The sequence below is a fragment of the Symsagittifera roscoffensis genome, chromosome 4 (genome assembly GCF_963678635.1).
Source record: "Symsagittifera roscoffensis chromosome 4, txSymRosc1.1, whole genome shotgun sequence".
Taxonomy (NCBI): Eukaryota; Metazoa; Xenacoelomorpha; order Acoela; family Convolutidae; genus Symsagittifera; species Symsagittifera roscoffensis.
Window position 1 is genome coordinate 16,171,508 of NC_087065.1, and position 22,513 is coordinate 16,194,020.

The following is a 22,513-nucleotide window of genomic DNA, read 5'->3' on the forward strand; positions in this document are numbered from 1 at the left end:
TGGTTTTATATATATCTTTAAGTATTTTTGATCACGGACCACTCAGGAGATGACGGGATTGCGAATCCCCCCACCCTTCCTGGTTCGTGAATTTTCGGTCTTAACTAGGTTAAAAAGCTATTCACGGTAATCCGGAAGGCTTCCACGTTTCGAACTACCCTTCCGCCCCGGCGGTTTCGGCCTATTAAGGGCGTTAATGTGAGCATCCGCTCGGCGCGGAGTGCTCGTTAACGGTTCTGCCGGTCATGATGTTAAAAAAGAATAACACCCAGGAGCGCCATAAAAACATCTATGTAACATTCGCCCGGAAGATACATATCGACGGAAAACAAAGCTAGGTCCTAAGACGACTGGCTAACGTCTAAACAGAGCTCTACATGCTTTTCACCGTCTCTACCAAGCCAGTACTTCCGGTGGTCTTTGTTGTTGTTGTTGTTGTTGTTGTTGTTGTTGTAGTGGATTTACAGCACAAGGCTGATGGGTGTTGCTCCCTTTCCGTTTTTGTTAGAAGATTGTCCACTTATTTCTGCATTGGTTGCAATCGCACGCAAGTTGCCAAGTGCAAATATTGTTTTCGTTGTACTTTTCATCCATGAAATTCCACATCAGTTGTAGGATTCGGTTCTTGAGTCCAGTTTTGTTTGTGAAATCATCGTGTTTGTCAATTCTGTTTGCAATTCGACTGGTACGTTTTGTGAATTCCCCTCGCGCATTCTCTGTTCTAATTTTGGCACTCTTGAAGACGTCCTTAGTTCTGAGATTTGTCTGCGGGCACTGTGATAGATGTGGAAACACATCAGTTCGTCCATCAAGGCTAGAGAGTAGCAGTAGGTCCGTGAGTTGTAAGTACATTGGTAGTGGGAGCACATTTAGTGCTCGCACCTGGTTAACATAGTATGTATCCGGGCTTGTTACTGTCCATTTTGTGACTTTCTTTTGGAAGCGCTCCAGGCGTACAAGATCTCCTCGGCTAAGATTTGTACATGAAAGTCCATATATCAGAATTGGAATAAGAAGAGACTTATATAGGCCTAATTTGACTAAAGGTAAGGTTTTATAAGCAATATTACGTCTAATCAAGTAACATGATTTATTAGCTTTGGTCAGTCTCATATCAATATGTTTATTGCAGGATAATTTACAGTCCACTATAAGTCCAAGATCTTTCGCTTCTGTAGAGGATTCAAGTTTTGATCCGGAAAGCTGCAGATCGTGTGCTCTGCCTCTGAACACCAGTTGTGAGCATTTATCGAGAGCCAGCGCCATCTTGTTCTCCTTGACCCAGTCATCAATGGACTTCAAGTCCTGTTGCACTTTGATTAGGTCTGTGTTGACTGTCAGAAGTTTCAGATCGTCAGCGTATATGTACGGGTCAGAGAATTTCAGTCGGTCCGGGAGGTCATTGATGAAAATGCAGAACAGAAGTGGGCCCAGGAGGGATCCCTGTGGGACACCACTCGTCACATCAAGAGTCACTGAAGAAGTTTTCTCAACTTTTACATATTGTTTTCGTCCATTTAGATACTCACAAAGAATTTCCAGCAGGCATCCTTCTACACCAATATTTGCGGTCTTTTTCAGCAAGTCAAGATGCGGCACCTTGTCAAAAGCTTTTGAGAAGTCCATATAATAAGCGACAACGTCATCTGTTGGGTTTTCGTCTAGTGCTCTGTAAATTTTACTCAGGAATGATAGCATTTTCGTGGCCACTGATTTCCCTTTGACAAAACCATGTTGATGTTTTGAAAGGACACGTTCAAAAAGCGAGTAGAGAGGTCCGTAGATGCATTTCTCTAAGATTTTGCTGTCTATGTTGAGTAATGAATTGGACGCCAATTTTCCACATTACGTCTGTCTCCTTTTTTGAATATTGGGGAGATCGCTGCCGTCTTCCAGCAACTAGGTATTTTTCTCAATCTCTTGATGTTCTTGAAAATTACCGGCAAGGCATTTGCCATGTTGGTGGCTGTTTGTTGGAAGAAAATTGGAGGCAGGCCGTTGGGTCCTCTAGACTTGGTAACGTCAATGTTCATCAAGGTTTCTGTTATAGTTGAATGAGATATGCTGAAATTTGTGATCTGTGGATTGTCACATTCAACGTCTTTAATGTTAAACTTTATTTTTTGCGAGAATACTGAGTGAAAAAAGTCGTTGAGCAGATTCACCTTTTCTTCCAGGCTGGAAACAGTGGTGTTATTGCTTATCATTATTTTTGGCAGTGATGCAGATTTGTTGAGACTTTTCAGGTGCTTGTAAATGATATCTGTGTTTCTTGTACTCAGAAGTTTGTTCTGATAGTTTAATCGATCATTTTCACTGGACTGGATTACTACATTTTCCATTAGTGCAACTTGACGTTTGCGGTGGCTTGTTGGTTTCGAAATGAGTAGTTTTTTTTGGGTGTTAAGCTTTTTCATGAGGTTTGATGTGCTTTGGATTATCCATGATGGTAACTGCTGTCGATGCGCAGTTCTTCGAGGCACATAGATTTCTAACAAATTTTCAAAGTAATCATATAGCTCTTGGCAGGTTTTATCTATATTTGTGTAGCATATTGGATTGAAAATTTTATCAGCCATAGCGTTGTTTATACCTTCGAAGTCAACTTTACCAAAGCTTCTATATTTGTCAATGACCGGTTTGGCTTCTTGGTGTTCTATTTCGACGTTGAGGTTTATTGATTGATGATCTGAACAGTCATATTGTTTATCGAAGAATTCATCCCTTTGAGCATGTACGAGACAATTTCTATGGAAGGCTACATCCAACAAGTTTTTTCCGCATGTAGAGAAGTTAACTGTTTGTCTGAAGAGTTTTGCGTCAAAGGCATCAACTACCTCCTGTTCCTCTTCACTGGCACTTGTTAGGGACGGCCAATTTGTTTCTGGGAAGTTGATGTCACCACAAACGATAAGGGATGACGAGGTTGGAAAGGCATTCAATATTTTGTTAAAATCTTCATACAAGTACCTGTAGGGACTTGATTTAGGGGGGTTATAAAAGACACAGAATATCAACTCCTGGCCGGATATATCAATTTTGCATGAAACACAGCTGTCAGGCAGATCTACAGTAAGTTTTTCACATGCGAATGTATTCTTTACAGCAATGAGACTGCCGCCGTGTTTGTTTGTATCATTCACTCTTTCTCTGTCTGATCTATAGATATTGTAATCATGTAGCATTAATTCAGAGGATTCTATTTGATTATTTAGCCGGTTTCACAAATGCAGATTATACTGTAATTACCAGATGTAACAGCAGTAGAGAGTTTGGCTCGACGTTCAAGTTTATGAGACTTCTGGCATTTATTTGAAGTACGCTTAGAAAGGCCCCTAGTCACGGGCCGCTTTCATTGAGCTCTACTTTTACGTTGTCATTGAACAACTCCAAGTTTCTTATCCGTAACTTCTCTTTTGGAACGCCTTCAGTTATATGTTCACGTCGCTTTTTGAGGATTTGATTTTCTTTAGCTGCGTCCTCCTTGGTCAAGGCAGGTGAGAGAAAGACTTTCCTTTCAGACAATTGGGTCCTTTTTTCTAAACTTTTCGCCAGAACTAATCTTGCCTCATGATGGTTGGCCACGGTCAACAGAAGGGTTCTGGGTTTCGTTCGCTTTTCATCGAACTTTCCCAGGCGTTTCATTTCAACGATGTTTGGTTGTACATCAACAATCTCTAGAATCTTCTTGACTTCCTCGTTTGTTGGGACAAGGTTCTCAGCTTTCGATTTCTGGGGATCTTCGGCAATCCCCTGTATTCGGATGCATTGATTGATGTTGTGATTTGTTCGATTTTGCTGTTCTTTTGGTACGGCATTCTTGTTGTTTCCTGACAGAACAGTACTATATGTCTTTTCCACTTTCTCACAGGTGTTCCTCAGTGCTTCGTCAACTTTCTTCTCAACGATTTGAGTTAATCTGTTTTCCATGTTTAGAAGTTTTTCATTTATGTCTAATTCTTCCAGCTTTTCGGTCAGTTTGCTTTGTGTGAAGTTCCGAATGAACCGATCACGTACATTGTTTTCATGGCATGACGAACATAGCAGCATTGCCAGCGTTCCTAAATCTTTAATACCATTCACTGTAACTGGTGTTAAGCCTGTGCAGCTAGTGGTCAGATGAAGGCTAGCGCTACAAGCTACGCATTGATAAACAAGATCGTTCGGACCAATTTTCTGCTTACATGACTTACAGTTTTTAGTCATGGTATTCCTTACCTGGACTCTGAGTCAGAGACTCGAGGAGTACACAAAATTTGGAAGTATTAAGAGTTGCCTTGGACTCTGAGTCAGGGACTCGAGGAGTACACAAGTTATGATTTTGGACTTAAGATTTATGGACTAGGGTTTCCCTTGGACTCTGAGTCAGAGGACTCAAGGAGTACACAAGATTTGGAAAGATGGACTTACAGTTATGGACTTAATATTTCCCTTGGTATCTGAGTCAGGGACTCGAGGAGAACACAAGGTTTGAAAAGACTGACTTTTAAAACAGGGGTACTGACCTATTGCTCGTTTTGTTTTGCTCGCCTTTTGCTCTTTGAAGGTTTCGGTTGTTTCGATCTCTGCCGTAGGATGAGATTGAGTCTTGGGTAATAGTGAAGAACTACAGCTAAAGACCGGAGTTCTTGATCGTGCGATTGATGTAGCTTCTTGTACTTCGCTTTTATGGTGTTGTTTATTTGCTCTGTCTTTGTGAGAATATGTTTCGTTACGTCAATGACTGTGATGTTCAGTTCTAGCAGATGCTCGAATATATTTGTTGCTCCCCACCTATGGCAGTAGATGATAGCGTACAAATTGGGAATTGATCTCAGAACAGAGATGAGTTCTGCCGGTGAGAGTGGTTCCCCGTCGTTGTTCTTATGATCGGTGATCGAGTTGTTAATTAGATCGTGCCACAGGACAATGTTCTTGTTGCAGTTTCGTGGGAGATTGATGAAGTTGATCGCCTTTTTGTCGTAGAAGATGTTGCGGAAATTGAGACTGAGTCCAGAGTACGCGTAGACCTCTTTCCTCACTTCTCTATTTTCGTCTTCGTCCAAAGAAACAATTGCTTGGGCTAGGGAGCTGGCTCCAACAATTTGCAACATCAGGTGATGATAATATTTGAGACAAGAGGCAACCGTGTGCTCTGCCTCTGAGATCGTGTGCTCTGCCTCTGAACACCAGTTGTGAGCATTTATCGAGGGCCAGCGCCATCTTGTTCTCCTTGACCCAGTCATCAATGGACTTCAAGTCCTGTTGCACTTTGATTAGGTCTGTGTTGACTGTCAGAAGTTTCAGATCGTCAGCGTATATGTACGGGTCAGAGAATTTCAGTCGGTCCGGGAGGTCATTGATGAAAATGCAGAACAGAAGTGGGCCCAGGAGGCATCCCTGTGGGACACCACTCGTCACATCTAGAGTCACTGAAGAAGTTTTCTCAATTTTTACATGTTGTTTTTGTCCCTTTAGATAATCACAAAGAATTTCCAGCAGGCATCCTCCTACACCAATATTTGCGGTCTTTTTCAGCAATTCAAGATGCGGCACCTTGTCAAAAGCTTTTGAGAAGTCCATATAATAAGCGACAACGTCATCTGTTGGGTTTTTGTCTAGTGCTCTGTAAATTTTACTCAGGAATGATAGCATATTCGTGGCCACTGATTTCCCTTTGACAAAACCATGTTGATGTTTTGAAAGGACTCGTTCAAAAAGCAATTAGAGAGGGCCGTAGATGCATTTCTCTAAGATTTTGCTGTCTATGTTGAGTAGTGAAATTGGACGCCAATTTTCCACATTACGTCTGTCTCCTTTTTTGAATATTGGGGAGATCGCTGCCGTCTTCCAGCAACTAGGTATTTTTCTCAATCTCTTGATGTTCTTGAAAATTACCTGCAAGGCATTTGCCATGTTGGTGGCTGTTTGTTGAAGAAAATTGGAGGCAGGCCGTTGGGTCCTCTAGACTTGGTAACGTCAATGGTCATCAAGATTTCTGTTATAGTTGTATGAGATATGCTGAAATTTGTGATCTGTGGATTGTCACATTCAACGTCTTTAATGTTAAACTTTATTTTTTGCGAGAATACTGAGTGAAAAAAGTCGTTGAGCAGATTCACCTTTTCTTCCATGCTGGAAACAGTGGTGTTATTGCTTATCATTATTTTTGGCAGTGATGCAGATTTGTTGAGACTTTTCAGGTGCTTGTAAATGATATCTGTGTTTCTTGTACTCAGAAGTTTGTTCTGATAGTTTAATCGATCATTTTCACTGGACTGGATTACTACATTTTCCATTAGTGCAACTTGACGTTTGCGGTAGCTTGTTGGTTTCGAAATGAGTAGTTTTTTTTGGGTGTTAAGCTTTTTCATGAGGTTTGATGTGCTTTGGATTATCCATGATGGTAACTGCTGTCGATGCGCAGTTCTTCGAGGCACATAGATTTCTAACAAATTTTCAAAGTAATCATATAGCTCTTGGCAGGTTTTATCTATAATTGTGTAGCATATTGGATTGAAAATTTTATCAGCCATAGCGTTGTTTATACCTTCGAAGTCAACTTTACCAAAGCTTCTATATTTGTCAATGACCGGTTTGGCTTCTTGGTGTTCTATTTCGACGTTGAGGTTTATTGATTGATGATCTGAACAGTCATATTGTTTATCGAAGAATTCATCCCTTTGAGCATGTACGAGACAATTTCTATGGAAGGCTACATCCAACAAGTTTTTTCCGCATGTAGAGAAGTTAACTGTTTGTCTGAAGAGTTTTGCGTCAAAGGCATCAACTACCTCCTGTTCCTCTTCACTGGCACTTGTTAGGGACGGCCAATTTGTTTCTGGGAAGTTGATGTCACCACAAACGATAAGGGATGACGAGGTTGGAAAGGCATTCAATATTTTGTTAAAATCTTCAGACAAGTACCTGTAGGGACTTGATTTAGGGGGGTTATAAAAGACACAGAATATCAACTCCTGGCCGGATATATCAATTTTGCATGAAACACAGCTGTCAGGCAGATCTACAGTAAGTTTTTTACATGCGAATATATTCTTTACAGCAATGAGACTGCCGCCGTGTTTGTTTGTATCATTCACTCTTTCTCTGTCTGATCTATAGATATTGTAATCATGTAGCATTAATTCAGAGGATTCTATTTGATTACTTAGCCAGGTTTCACAAATGCAGATTATCCTGTAATTACCAGATGTAACAGCAGTAGAGAGTTTGGCTCGACGTTCAAGTTTATGAGACTTCTGGCATTTATTTGAAGTACGCTTAGAAAGGCCCCTAGTCACGGGCCGCTTTCATTGAGCTCTACTTTTACGTTGTCATTGAACAACTCCAAGTTTCTTATCCGTAACTTCTCTTTTGGAACGCCTTCAGTTATAAGTTCACGTCGCTTTTTGAGGATTTGATTTTCTTTAGCTGCGTCCTCCTTGGTCAAGGCAGGTGAGAGAAAGACTTTCCTTTCAGACAATTGGGTCCTTTTTTCTAAACTTTTCGCCAGAACTAATCTTGCCTCATGATGGTTGGCCACGGTCAACAGAAGGGTTCTGGGTTTCGTTCGCTTTTCATCGAACTTTCCCAGGCGTTTCATTTCAACGATGTTTGGTTGTACATCAACAATCTCTAGAATCTTCTTGACTTCCTCGTTTGTTGGGACAAGGTTCTCAGCTTTCGATTTCTGGGGATCTTCGGCAATCCCCTGTATTCGGATGCATTGATTGATGTTGTGATTTGTTCGATTTTGCTGTTCTTTTGGTACGGCATTCTTGTTGTTTCCTGACAGAACAGTACTATATGTCTTTTCCACTTTCTCACAGGTGTTCCTCAGTGCTTCGTCAACTTTCTTCTCAACGATTTGAGTTAATCTGTTTTCCATGTTTAGAAGTTTTTCATTTATGTCTAATTCTTCCAGCTTTTCGGTCAGTTTGCTTTGTGTGAAGTTCCGAATGAACCGATCACGTACATTGTTTTCATGGCATGACGAACATAGCAGCATTGCCAGCGTTCCTAAATCTTTAATACCATTCACTGTAACTGGTGTTAAGCCTGTGCAGCTAGTGGTCAGATGAAGGCTAGCGCTACAAGCTACGCATTGATAAACAAGATCGTTCGGACCAATTTTCTGCTTACATGACTTACAGTTTTTAGTCATGGTATTCCTTACCTGGACTCTGAGTCAGAGACTCGAGGAGTACACAAAATTTGGAAGTATTAAGAGTTGCCTTGGACTCTGAGTCAGGGACTCGAGGAGTACACAAGTTATGATTTTGGACTTAAGATTTATGGACTAGGGTTTCCCTTGGACTCTGAGTCAGAGGACTCAAGGAGTACACAAGATTTGGAAAGATGGACTTACAGTTATGGACTTAATATTTCCCTTGGACTCTGAGTCAGGGACTCGAGGAGAACACAAGGTTTGAAAAGACTGACTTTTAAAACAGGGGTACTGACCTATTGCTCGTTTTGTTTTGCTCGCCTTTTGCTCTTTGAAGGTTTCGGTTGTTTCGATCTCTGCCGTAGGATGAGATTGAGTCTTGGGTAATAGTGAAGAACTACAGCTAAAGACCGGAGTTCTTGATCGTGCGATTGATGTAGCTTCTTGTACTTCGCTTTTATGGTGTTGTTTATTTGCTCTGTCTTTGTGAGAATATGTTTCGTTACGTCAATGACTGTGATGTTCAGTTCTAGCAGATGCTCAAAATATTTGTTGCTCCCCACCTATGGCAGTAGATGATAGCGTACAAATTGGGAATTGATCTCAGAACAGAGATGAGTTCTGCCGGTTAGAGTGGTTCCCCGTCGTTGTTCTTATGATCGGTGATCGAGTTGTTAATTAGATCGTGCCACAGGACAATGTTCTTGTTGCAGTTTCGTGGGAGATTGATGAAGTTGATCGCCTTTTTGTCGTAGAAGATGTTGCGGAAATTGAGACTGAGTCCAGAGTACGCGTAGACCTCTTTCCTCACTTCTCTATTTTCGTCTTCGTCCAAAGAATCAATTGCTTGGGCTAAGGATCTGGCTCCAACAATTAGCAACATCAGGTGATGATAATATTTGAGACAAGAGGCAACCACGGCTACCTCGAAATCAATACTTATCTGAAACTATTTCTCTGCTATTCCTGCAATCTGTTGTTTTTTCTCAATCACAATTTCCGTTGTTATCGCAACTAATGTTGTTGTGTTTTTCTTCGGTTTTCTAACAAAATGGCCATTTCTGACGTTTATCAGAAATGTGACGTCATACTTCGAATTTTTAAAATTTCAAAATACCAGAATATCTTGACCTTCACCGTTTGACTAATCGTCCCAATGACGTTGTTAATCGCTTAAAACCGTCAATTCGGAAGGTTCGCTGCTTAAATTCCGAATCTGCTGAATTTGCATTTTGGCGCATTCGGGTCGAATGTCACATGTGTGAGCATCCGTTCAGCCCTATCTACCTTGTGCACTGACAGCCTAAACTTTTGGCCTCGTTTCACTATTCAGCCATTTTTAATACGTTAAAGTTAAATTGACGGTTAATATATCAGTTCCTTTTTAATGTTAATGGTTATGTAAGCGTGGATGTAAAAAAACTCAAAGCATGATCAGCCTCCGATTAAATAGAGAGACAGATGACAGCTTTACACTGTCAGACGAGGTTCGTACAATAGTTTATCAGAATTTTAATTGTCAAACTCATTTGATATTAATTGTTTTTTCGTTACAGCCTGAAATTGTCCAAGCTTGCTTTTTGGGAGAAACTGATAAGATCCGATCCATTTTGTTCAAGCAAAAAGATGACATAAATGTTTTAGTAAGTATTTTAATCGATTGTAACTAACATTGTTTTTTTTAAAACTTTTGTTTATGCATAGCAAGCTCATTTGAATTCAGGATAGTAAAAAGCGATCTCCACTGCATGCAGCAGCTTTCAACGCGGAGCCAGAAATCGTCAATTTGCTTCTCCTATCAGGTGCTAAACCTAATCTAAAAGACAGCAGATGGTTAACGCCATTGCACCGTGCATGTCGCTCGAAATCTACAGATACAGTCAAAGCTCTTCTCGAACATTCCGGAGATGTTGTGGCGCGTGACAAAAACTGGCAAACACCTCTTCACATAGCTGCGGCAAATAATTCAATTGGTAAGCTGTTTTTCATAGCGCATTGAGTTTAAAAACTTAGCGAATATACATCTCATGTGTGTATTTGTAGGATCGATTGGTAATTTGACACGTCTAACAAAATAAGCATATTTTTATGACAGTAGCGCAGATTGTTCCAATAACAACTTTTCAATGTTAAAGTTTTTTAAATCGTTTTTTTTCCACTTTCTTTGTTTTCGAATTTTTCTAGAATGCAGAAATGTGTTTTGAAAGTAAGCTCCAAAAATGATCAAATTTAAGCAAAATAAGCTTGATTATGTTAAAACTGCTGAAAAATTAGACTGCATGCTACTTTTTCTATCCACTTTGGTGCTAAATTAGACTTAATTACGGAAGTATCGAGATCCGTTATTTATCGACACAGAATTTTTGAAATGTGTTTCGGAATCACAACTGCGCTTGAAAGGGCTTTGTTATCATCTCATACTCGATGCCTCCCGAGTGTTCTTCGATGTGCATAGTTCTGTGTGACAAAAGTTGCGCCAAAAGTAATGGGCGAGGGTTTAACAACAAATTTTTGCTATATGTATTGATTATTCTCCCCATTTGATGCAATTCCGTTTCTTGCCTTTGTTTTAATTTCAAAGAATAGTTGACAGCGGTGTTGTTTTCGAAAATTTCACGGAGTTTTCACCTGTCTATTTAAGGCATTTCAGCCGATCTTAGTGTTTTTTTAACATTTAGGTTGCGCCGAGTTGCTGATTCCTCATTTGCCAAATATCAATGTGGCTGATCGACCTGGCAAAACTCCTCTTCACCATGCTGCGATTAATGGACACTACGAGGTAATTAGTGCATTTGAAGGCCAAAATAACTTAGCTAGCTTACTTTTTGCGACCTAACTCCCACGTTTTCGTTGGTAATTTAAGTGCAGTTCAGTTATTCTAACAGATTTACTCAAAGTCCAGAGGCAAGCTACAATTGATGCTGAGGTTGATAGTAATGGCTATTAGACTTTTTTTATACCATTTGAAAGATTTTGATGCCCTGAACTAGGCATCGAAAATATATTCACGTGCGATTGTTTTTCAGTGAGTGGATTCAAGAAAAAATCTGAACGTTTCAAAATTCTTTTAAAAGTCGATGAAAGTAGTTGAGACTCTTATATATTTCTCGATGGTTTCTTTTCGTTTTTTTTTCAGGAAAAATTTTAAAATGCTCTAAGGATTACTGGAGTGCATTCAAACACCTAGATGCTTTTCTGAGAGCACTGAGCTATATATGCACTTTTTGAGTTTGAAATTCAACTGCAAAAAGGCGGTCAGTCAAATTGTGCTATCCAAATACGAACGTGGAAATGGCGCAAAAAACTATCCAGTTTCAAAAACTGAAATTAGTTTCAGATTTCCCAGCGGAATGAAAACTTTCCTTAGCACTCCAGTTTTCTCTCATTGAGGTAATTTTTTAAAAAAAAAGGCAATCAATAATTGTTCATAAAGTTAAAATAGCTAAGACTTTTTCCCCTTAAACAACATCGTTTTCATGATTTTGTAGATGTTTCATCTTGCTTTATAATAAACTCAAATTGTGTTTATCACAAGCATCGCGTAGAGCTAACACCTACTTGAGTCGACTAAGGCTTGTGATTCAAATTCGGCCGGGAATTTAAGAGTCATGAATTCTCATATAGGTCTTGGTGATTTATTGGATTGCTTTTTTCAGGAAAAGTCTGTGTTAACGCTAAAATTTGATTATTCACGGTTTGACTTTTCATGTCTGTGAAGGTTCATTTCATTTCCTTCTTTGAGAGGAAGGTCAACTCCACTGTCGAACAGCAAAAATGGTGAAAGTCTCGAAAAACGTGATCGACATTTAGTTTCGAAAGTGTAATTTAATTCTCAGATTTCAAAGCGGAATAAAAGTTTTACCTTTTGATCCAGTTTTCTCAAATTGGGCCAATTTTGTTTAAAAAAATTGTCAATTATAAACAGTTTTTGAACTTCAAAGAATCTTAGGGCCATATATTTTTTACTTTGAACTTCGAAAGTTGAAGTGTTTTAATATTAATTGTCAACTGTTTCGAACTATCGTCCATCTGTTTGTTTTTGTCGGATTAGTTTGCGTAGTTATGACTCTTTTTCGCTCCCTCCATTAATTTGCATAGAATGTATACGTTTGAGGTGATTGTGCTCGCGATTAGCAAGCGTCGTCAATATGAAACATATACTTATTCATGTTAACATCTTGTCCAACAAAATCACGGAATAATTTTCTCAAATCTGCACTTTCGTCAACCAACAGACATGTTTTGCGCATGTTTGAATTTCAAATACCCGTTCTTTTCATTGTTTGTTTTTCATGTTAGTTTTACATTTACTGACTCCTGCTCGGTAAAACTTCCTTTTTCCTGGCTTTTTTGTATACTCAACTTGAAAGTTTTTTTTTGGTTTGTACTTAATCTTTAGATGACATCATACATAACACTTTTTTCCCGCAAGTAACTTCGTTCACAGAATGTTGAAATTAGTAATTGTAAGTTCAGGTTCAGTTCATAATGAATTCAAGTTTCTTTGCGTCTCCGGCACACTTGGTCTGGAGGTAATCAATACCAAGGGACGGCAAAGATCCTGATATCGAAACTGACTGGACATGTTTTTTTTTCAAACGGCAAATATTCCGTTTCAAAAAGTTTGCGTTTTTCGGCTTTTTTGTTGGCTTTTAGTTTTTCCACTTACTTCGGCTGTTTGTAATTTTACTTACTTCAAGTGGTTATGTTTTCTATTGTTTTTTTTTGCTGAAAGTTTATCTGCTTAGCGACCTAATTTGGAGTCATTTCAAGGAAAACATAATTTTTATGCTCTCATCTGGATTGCAAAAAATTTTCAGAAAAATTGATTTTTTTGCCGGCTTAATGATTCCATCCCAAATCTTGTCGGCTTACTGGCCGTGTGTTTTATTTCTGTTATTTTGGTAGACTTCTCAGGTTTTTTTCTACCCTCGAGATAAGCAAGGGTAATTCAATCGACTTTTTTCCCGTAAATAATTTTGTTTACAGGACTTGCCTGGACTCATCTCTACCTTGTTTTATGATCTATTCAATTTTCTTCGCGTTCCCGGCCAACTTGGCCGGGAGGTAATGTATGTGCCTAGGGCGGCAAATGTCCTGGGTTCGAATCTGACCACCAGGACCTTTTTTTCGAACGAGTAATATCTGTTTCATTTAAATTTCTCGGCCATTTTTTCTCTGCTTATCTGTTGTCGGCTTAGTTGTCACATCTTGGAATCGTTTTTTTTTGCTTCGCGCATCTTTTTTACTGTTGCTTTTAGTGTTTGATTTGCTCCTACAATATTATTTCGACTTTGGGTCGTTTCAAGGGAACACACAAATTTAACAATCAATTCGTCATTATGTAAGTTGGTTGTGTGTTTACTAATCGGTTTATTGAAATTTCATTTTTTTTCGTTTTGGAAATTTCTTATTCATATTTTGTTTTTGCAAAATATTCAGTTTTTCTCAGAATTTTTTTTCTGATTTTTTCAAAAAAGGGGTATCAATTGAAAGATCGCCTTCTCCCTGTATTCCTGCATGCGTCTCTACAGTCTCATTTTGCTGAACCCCTGTCTACAGCCTTCGAAACAAACTGTTGGGGAATATTTTACCCATATTTTCATTTTTTTCTTCGTTTTTCTCGTTTTTTTGTTACCGCGTTTTTGCTTTCCAGGAATAGAATGGATTTAAAACGCACCTCAAAGCGGCTACGCCCAATTTTTTCTTTCACACGGAATTACAGTCCTCGGAAAAGTCAAATTTTTGATTTCTGATCGTTTTGTGTATCTTTTTTGACTTTTCTCGAAAACTAACATCTTAAATCTGATTTTGTGGGTCAATGGAGTTAGCGGGTAGTTGGATGCTCCCCTGCATTAGCGACCACTCACAAAAGTTTCACACAAAACAGTTATCGCCGTCGGAAAAGTCAAGTTTTTGATTTTCGACAATTTTGGGTTCATATCTGAGATTTTGGGTTCATTTCATAGAGCATGATGTGGAAAGCTCATTTGCTGATGTGACTGCTACCAAATTTTTATGACACTAAAAATATGGCCCTCGAAAAAGTCAAGATTTTGAATTTTTGACAGTTTTTTTTGAAAGTTTTTGACTGTTCTCGAGAACTACGCTCCCAAATCTGAAATTTTGGGTTTAATCGAAATATTTTCACACGAAAAGCTTTGATTCTCGGAAACATCAAATTTGTTGACCGTTTTTGAGATTTTTATCGCAATAATTCTGCCAAATCTGATATCATAGGTTTAATCGAAACAACAGGTTGATGAAAGACTACCTTTATAATTGGTTATGCCCAGTTTGTTTTAGAAAAAGTTATGCGAAAATTACTGGGCCAATTATCAGGCTTGAAATCAAATAACCCCGTTTTGCGAATCTTTTCTGCTGAAACGGCCATTCTGTTTTTTGCAGAAAAAATTATGGATTTTGGAAAGTCTTTTGACCATTTTTTTAAGACATTTTTTGATTTTTTTGTACACGATCAAATCTGAGATCAAAGTCCAGTTGCATGAACCGGTTGCGTTAATGGTTTCCGCAGAAGCGGCTACTCCTTAATTTTTAAGAGTATTGAGTAGTAAATAGTCTTATATAGATCTTTCTGATTTTTTTTGTCAGGTAGGACTTACTGATTTTTTTTTCAGGTAAAGTCCTGAAATTTGTTCTCGCTGAATTTTATTTTTTTTTTGCGGTTTTGATTGTGATTTTGAAGTTCAGTGCATTTCCATTGTTGAAATGAAGGCAAACTCCATTATCGAACAGCGAATGTGAGAAAGTCACGACAAATTTGATCGACTGCATTTTTTGGAAGTGGAGTTTAGTTTTTAGATTTCCCAACTGTATAGGTAAAGAATTAGCAGGTAAATCAATAGGTAAAAAATCTTTACTTGTTGATCTAGTTTTCTTAAATTGAATTTCTTTTACCAAAAGTTTGTCAATCATAGATTTTTCTTGAAATTCAAAGATTTTGAATGGCATATATTATCTATGAATTTCAAAAATTGACGTTTTCTTTAAAGAACAAGTGAGTATTTTAAGTAACGTTTGATGAACGCAGTTTAGACTCTTATATAGGTCGCGATGATTTTTTGTTTTTGCTTTTTTTTTCTAGGAAAATTTTTTCAGACTCAAATTACTTTTTCGAGGTTTGACTTTTGATTTTTTTTTTAGTTCAGTTCATTTTTTTGTTGAAAGAAAGGCAATATCCACTATTGTATAGCAAGAGTGTAAAAGGTTACGAAAAACGTGATCGACTGCAATTTTCGAAAGAGGATTTTAATTTTCAGATTTTCCAGCGATTGATCCAGTTTTCTCTAACTGGATTAGTTATATCAAACAAATGCCGGTCTTAAATTATTCCACATTTTTTCAGATTTTTTTTGCTTGCTTGCGTTCAATGACTCCTTACCAGCTGAGTTTTTTGTTAAGTGCTTTGAATTAATTTTTGTGTTACTTTATTGATTTGCTCAAGGATTGCGCAATTTTATTTCATTCAAGTCGATGGCCTAGTCTATTGTTTTCATATGTCGAATGAATTTTTTTTTAAAAAATCCTTAATTATTCAGCAGTTTTTTTTTGCAGTTTTGACTTTTTCTCTACGTAGGTATATGGTGAGTGTCGCACGAAATTCAGTGTGGTTATTTTTACTGGTTAAATTTTGGAAAAAAAATGTTTTTTTTTCTGGTTTTTTTTTTATTTTCTTCACGGGCCCTTCGTCTTTCTTATTTTCATCTTTTTGTTGTGATCCAGCTCTCTGAACGTTGCGTATGAAGTTCATATTGTGTTATTGCTCCGACCATTGAAAATGGGAAGGAACTTTTGTCTTCGGGTTTTTTAGGTTTAGTTTTTTTTTCCTTTTTGTTTTCCACGCAAAATCAGGTTCCACAAATAATGATCATACTGGTTGAGTGATATATCGTACATAAGCCCATTCAGTCATGATTCGAACCACATTTTGAAAAATCCATAAAAGTTTCCCAGTGTCAAGAAAAACCGTTTTGAAATTTTTGATTTTTTGTCTTAATTCGAGCGAATAAAGCAAGTGAGCAAGCTTACAGGCTGAATTATGCTAATTGAAGACCTTAAAACTTATTCTTAAGCTAGTAAAACTAGTTTTTGGAGTTTTTTTAGTTTCATTTTGGGAATCGAAAACATCGAAAAATACAAAATTTTCATCGAACACTTTAAAAAAAAAATTAAAAAATTTTTTCATGTCATCTTTCTACAAAAATTGTGGTCCAATTTGTCTATATTACAATGACTGTCTAATATGCCTAAATTATCTTTTTACGTCAGATCGTTTTATCACACCAAGCAGAAAAAACTAAACTAGTTTGGATAAAAAAATCCTAAACCGTAGATTTCTATAGACTATGGTCGGAACATTCTTTGCTACTTGCACAGTAACCGGCTATCCTTGTTAAGAGTAATGAACGTAGTGAAGGCACTTATAGGTCTTGCTGATTTTTTTTGGAAAAATCTTAAAATAGGTATACTTTTTGAGAGCAATTGAAATTCATCTGAAAGTGACGTAAATAGCACGGTCCAAATACGAACGTGCGAATGGCGCAAAATTTCGTGAACGATTAATAGTTTCTAAAGTGGAATTTAGTTTTTAGATTTTCAGGCTTATATCATACATAAGCCCTTTCAGTTTTTGGGCTTTCAGTCATGATTCGAACCACATTTTGAAATCCAAAAAAAATTCCCAGTGTCAAGAAAAACCGTTTTGAAATTTTTGATTTTTTGTCTTAATTCGAGCGAATAAAGCAAGTGAGCAAGCTTACAAGCTGAATTATGCTAATTGAAGACCTTAAAACGTATTCTTAAGCTAGTAAAACTAGTTTTTGGAGTTTTTTTAGTTTCATTTTGGGAATCGAAAACATCGAAAAATACAAAATTTTCATCGAACACTTTTGAAAAAAAAAAATTAAAAATTTTTTCATGTCATCTTTCTACAAAAATTGTGATCCAATTTGTCTATATTACAATGACTGTCTAATATGCCTAAATTATCTTTTTTACGTCATATCGTTTTATCACACCAAGCAGAAAAAACTAAACTAGTTTGGATAAAAAAATCCTAAACCTTAGATTTCTATAGACTATGGTCGGAACATTCTTTGCTACTTGCACAGTAACCGGCTATCCTTGTTAAGAGTAATGAACGGAGTGAAGGCAATTATAGGTCTTGCTGATTTTTTTTGGAAAAATCTTAAAATAGATATACTTTTTGAGAGCAATTGAAATTCATCTGAAAGTGACGTAAATAGCACGGTCCAAATACGAAGGTGCGAATGGCGCAAAATTTCGTGAACGATTAATAGTTTCTAAAGTGGAATTTAGTTTTTAGATTTTCAGGCTTATATCATACATAAGCCCTTTCAGTTTTTGGGCTTTCAGTCATGATTCGAACCACATTTTGAAAAATACAAAAAAATTTCCCAGTGTCAAGAAAAACCGTTTTGAAATTTTTGATTTTTTGTCTTAATTCGAGCGAATAAAGCAAGTGAGCAAGCTTACAAGCTGAATTATGCTAATTGAAGACCTTAAAACGTATTCTTTAGCTAGTAAAACTAGTTTTTGGAGTTTTTTTAGTTTCATTTTGGGAATCGAAAACATCGAAAAATACAAAATTTTCATCGAACACTTTTGAAAAAAAAAAATTAAAAATTTTTTCATGTCATCTTTCTACAAAAATTGTGGTCCAATTTGTCTATATTACAATGACTGTCTAATATGCCTAAATTATCTTTTTTACGTCATATCGTTTTATCACACCAAGCAGAAAAAACTAAACTAGTTTGGATAAAAAAATCCTAAACCGTAGATTTCTATAGACTATGGTCGGAACATTCTTTGCTACTTGCACAGTAACCGGCTATCCTTGTTAAGAGTAATGAACGTAGTGAAGGCACTTATATAGTTCTTGCTGATTTTTTTTGGAAAAATCTTAAAATAGGTATACTTTTTGAGAGCAATTGAAATTCATCTGAAAGTGACGTAAATAGCACGGTCCAAATACGAACGTGCGAATGGCGCAAAATTTCGTGAACGATTAATAGTTTCTAAAGTGGAATTTAGTTTTTAGATTTTCAGCGGAATAAAAACTTTACCTATTGATCTAGTTTTCTCTAGCTGGGTTCATGTTATCAAAAAAGCGCCAGCCATAAATCGTTCTAGAAATTCAAAGAGCTTCAAGGGCATCTATTTTTTTCTTTGAAATTCGAAAATTAAGTTTTCTCAACGAAGTCTGTGTTTTTTTAATGTTTACTTGCGTTCATTACTCTTTTCCAATCTTCGAGTGGCTGTGTTTTAAGTTTATATTAATTTGTTAAATGGGTAATTCTTTGTAAGGTCTGAGAGTTTTTATAGACTTTCTGCAATATATTTTATGTGGAAATTGTTTGAAACTTGAGCGTTCTTTTTTTCAATTTTTTTCTTTCATTTTGATTATGTGCATAGCAAGTGTTCCTTTGATGTTATTGCCAACCGTTTCGCTAGGTTGTTCATTATGTTTGGTTGCAACGTTTAAGCAAAGTTGGGTACATTTAGGAACTTCTGGATCTCGATTTTTGGAACAAATTTTTTTGATCTACTGTTTATCTATTGGTTATGAGAAAAAAATGAATACAATTTGTGCAGCTAAAATACTTCTTAGGTTTCAGGTATTTGATTTCTATAACAATTGCCATAAATTTAAGTCTGCTCTGCTTCGCATCTTTGTAATAATATTATTAATTTTTTGGCTGATTTTTTTTTGCTGATAATGGGCGGCTGATACAGCGAAAATGAATGTTTTTTTTGGTGTTTTTTTTGGTTCTGTCCTTCGTGGGATGTAACAATATTGAATCTTAAAACATTATATAGCACAAAATTTGTACAATTTTTGGCGCTCGGGACGTCTACCTAAGTATTTTCTGCCTAGCTACTGCTTGATAGTTTTTGTGTCAGTGGTAATGTAACGCTACGCATTGCGTTTCTATATTTGTTCCTCAAATTGAACATAATTTGAGACAACGTTTAAAGTTAGTGTTTGTAGCATTTTTCCAAAGTGATTTTTTGTGAATTTCGCCTTGTTTTCAATCCGCTTACTTGCAAGGACATGTGTGTGTGTGTGTGTGTTGTATTGCAAGTTTTGTAAATTTCTGCTTCGCCTGTGTAAAACAATTTCAAAAATTTCGGGCTGACAGTCTTTTCGTACCAAATTTGTTTTACTTAATTACCCTCCTTCCGTAATGATAGCATATTTTAACTCAATGTAAGAAAGCTTTATTGGTGCGTCGCAAGTCGTCCAAACCTTAGGTTTGCTTCCTTTTGGCAAATAAATTGCCAAAAAATCTCTGCATACGGTTAAGTGATGCTTGTTGGTTCAGATGGTGACCTTGCTTCTGGGTAAAAATGCCAATGTGAACTCATCAGACAGAACTGATAGAAGACCATTACACTGGGCTGCATTTATGGGTAAGAAACCTTTTTTATATACAAAGCTGAAATTGAATCTAATCTTTGAAACTATTTCATGGTTCTTTTTCAGGGCACTCCGAAGTCGTGAAAATATTACTTACACACGGAGCAGAAACTACTTTTAAAGATAAAAAGGTTTGTTATGGATCTTTAATATAGTCAATGGCGTCTTATAATTGTATCTAGTTTTCATTTTGAACTAAAGGAAAAATTCACCAGGTACAGATTAGCGCATTTGGAACCGTTTAGTCATAAACGAAATCCGGTAGTTGTTCTTGACAAAAAACTTCAGCAGGTTGATTAAGCCGCAAAACTTAATTTCTTTGACCAGCAAAGCTGTTATTGATATGCTTCAGGGAAACCAAGCAGCGCATTTCGCAGCAGCTTCCGGTCACGTCGGAGTTCTGCTGCAACTGATCGATGCCGGATGTGACGTAAGTAAATTGTATCTGTCGTGAAGATAATTGCAGCAGTTAAATCGAATGTTCGATTGCTAATTATTGACAAAATAGCAGTAATGGCCTCATGCAAAGTTCTTTTTAAAAAGTAGGAGCTTTGTTTTCATTGTTTGCATGGTAGGAATCGATAACATAATGCCATGAATTAGAATTTATGTTTTAAGAAACCAACCCTTTGTTTTAAATAATGGTCAAGTATATATTTGGTCTCCTTGAGTTAAATGACTTTTTTTAACTATATGTTGGCTATGTTTGAGCATCGTACACCAAATGCCAGATCTTTTATCGGATCAGGAACTTATTTTTTTGCGAGATCTTATACTTGGATATACATGAATTGAGCCTCTTTATTGTAGTTGAACGTTGCAAACGTAATGGGCGATACCCCACTGCATCTTGCATGTGTAAACCACCACACTCAAGCAGTGAACGAACTACTAATGAACAACGCAGATTGTCACGCCACTAATACCAGAGGCTACACCTGCCTTCATTATCTTGCACCCTTCGACGACTCAGGAGACATCATCACACGGCTTATATTAGAAGGTTGTGATGTGAACAAACCAGCTAGAAATGGCCAGACTGCTCTGCATATAGCATCTTTGGCGGGCAGACTAGACCATTGCGAGGTTCTTATTAGAAATGGTAAGTGAGGTTTGAAGTGATGTTGTCCTTGAAGCCAATATCAACCGTACAATACCTCCAGCCCCTAAGTGACCTACCGTAGAATGACCTCCCCAAGCTTGTTTTAAATCTAAAAATAATTATGTATAAAATATGCATTTCTTACACTAAAAATAATTATGTATAAAATATGCATTTCTTACAAACGCGCAAATAAAATATGTTTTATATTTTTTATGCGGGATTGCATTTGTATGTTGTTAATTACACAAATCAATGTTTTAATTTACAAAACGGTTAATTTTGAACGAATCAAGGCTAAACTCAAAGCTGGCTGATTACGCTTGCGATAAGCAAGCGTTATCAAACTAGAATGTAGAATTTTTTCTAGGCAACTAGTTCCACAAAATCCATTGAATCACTTGCTGACTTTTCACTTATTTTCTCTTAAAATCGTACATTGTGCTTCCCCCTCGGGCTGGAGGTAAAACAGCTGCCTTTGTATCTTATGATCTGGGTTTCGAGTCCTAGCCGGACCTTTTTTTTCAGTATCAAGGAAATTGACAAAAAAAATTCCGAGAAAAATGAATTGTTGGTTTTTCGTTTGTTCGCTCAAGTTTTGTCGGCCAAATTGCCACAACGGATTATGCTTGCTACTATTTGAAATTTTGCATATATTTGACTACCAAAGAATTACATCCCAATTCTCCTCTGTTTGATCTCTTAGTCACAAACTCGATCCAGTGAACAAAAAATATCTGAAGTTTGAAGCTTAGGTTTCAGTTGGCTTCAGAGTTCCTGCTAAAACTTGCTCCTTATATTGAATGGAGTATCTATTAAACGTTTTTAGGTGCGATTTTGGAATATGAAGACCAAGATGGCAACAAGGCTGTGCACTTAGCTGCCTATGCTGGACACCCAGAAATAGTCAGTCTATTGATTGACCACGGTGCTCAATATAGAAGGTAAGAAAATTGTTGACGAAGTTTGTTCAACTTTTAATTACGCTTGCGATTAGCAAGTTTATCAAACTGAATCTTTTTTCATTTAAACAACTCGTTCAACAAGATCACTGAATCATTTGTTAGCTTGATCTAGTATCAATTCGATTAGTCTGATCTTGTACATCTGACTTAGAAGTCCGATAAGAACCTGTATTTTTCAAAACTGAAAGTTTTGGTCTATTGTTTGTTTATTTACACTGCGAGCTTGCGAGCATAGTGTATCATTACGAACCTTCTCTTTTCCAACCTAGATCGCAGATAAAGTGTTCATTAAAAGCTATTAAAAAGAGATTCAATAAAAGAGATAATGAGTCTCACGCACAGACCACTCAGCTACGTACGGCTAATAAATCAAAAATAATAGCCAAAATGAACGCAGAGAACAGATACTCAAAAATTTGCCTTGCTACAGATCATGACTATAGCTAAACTGCCACCAAATAAGTCAACATTTTAAGTTGCGAATTAGGTTGGAAAAAAGAAGATAATTACCAATGCAATACGCTGCTCGCTAATGTAATCAAATAGCCAACTGACAGTTGAAAAAAGTAATGAACTCAAGGAAGCAGAAAAAAAATTGACGTGGCACTTTAGCTATAATCACGATCTGTAGCAGTGCAAATTTAATAGCATCTGTTTTCTGCGTTCATCTTGGCTATTATTTGTGATTTATTAGGCGTCCGTAGCTGAGTTGTCTGTGCGTGAGACTCATAATCGCTGTCGCAGATCGAATCTGAGGCGCAGCCGAATTTTCACTAATTCGAGGCTTGTTTCTACTTTTTCTTTTTGCACTTTATAGAGCTGCTTTTTTGTCGTGT

At 37.1% G+C, this 22,513-nt stretch overlaps 2 protein-coding genes across 3 annotated transcripts in view; one reads left to right on the top strand and one right to left on the bottom strand.

The window, feature by feature from the left end:
* Nucleotides 1-1,808: 1,808 nt before the first annotated feature.
* On the bottom strand, nucleotides 1,809-3,185 carry LOC134844774 (uncharacterized). The gene has a single exon (XM_063861589.1). The coding sequence runs from the start codon at nucleotides 3,183-3,185 to the stop codon at nucleotides 1,809-1,811; it is 1,377 nt and encodes a 458-aa protein (XP_063717659.1).
* A 5,040-nt stretch (nucleotides 3,186-8,225) lies between these two features.
* The window catches only part of LOC134843627 (serine/threonine-protein phosphatase 6 regulatory ankyrin repeat subunit A-like), a 39,822-nt gene continuing 25,534 nt past the window's right edge, over nucleotides 8,226-22,513 (top strand). For both annotated transcript variants that reach the window (XM_063859809.1, XM_063859810.1), the window contains exons 1-9: nucleotides 8,226-9,633; nucleotides 9,703-9,789; nucleotides 9,870-10,119; nucleotides 10,825-10,925; nucleotides 19,516-19,603; nucleotides 19,677-19,741; nucleotides 19,963-20,040; nucleotides 20,421-20,712; nucleotides 21,542-21,656. In XM_063859809.1, the coding sequence (XP_063715879.1) occupies nucleotides 9,577-9,633; nucleotides 9,703-9,789; nucleotides 9,870-10,119; nucleotides 10,825-10,925; nucleotides 19,516-19,603; nucleotides 19,677-19,741; nucleotides 19,963-20,040; nucleotides 20,421-20,712; nucleotides 21,542-21,656 (1,133 nt within the window). In that variant the 5' untranslated portion in view covers nucleotides 8,226-9,576. The remainder of the gene's footprint in view (nucleotides 9,634-9,702; nucleotides 9,790-9,869; nucleotides 10,120-10,824; nucleotides 10,926-19,515; nucleotides 19,604-19,676; nucleotides 19,742-19,962; nucleotides 20,041-20,420; nucleotides 20,713-21,541; nucleotides 21,657-22,513) is intronic.

Coding starts and splice junctions, on each gene's coding strand:
- LOC134844774 (XM_063861589.1), bottom strand. CDS start 3,185: ATGCTACATGATTACAATATCTATAGATCAGACAGAGAAAGAGTGAAT.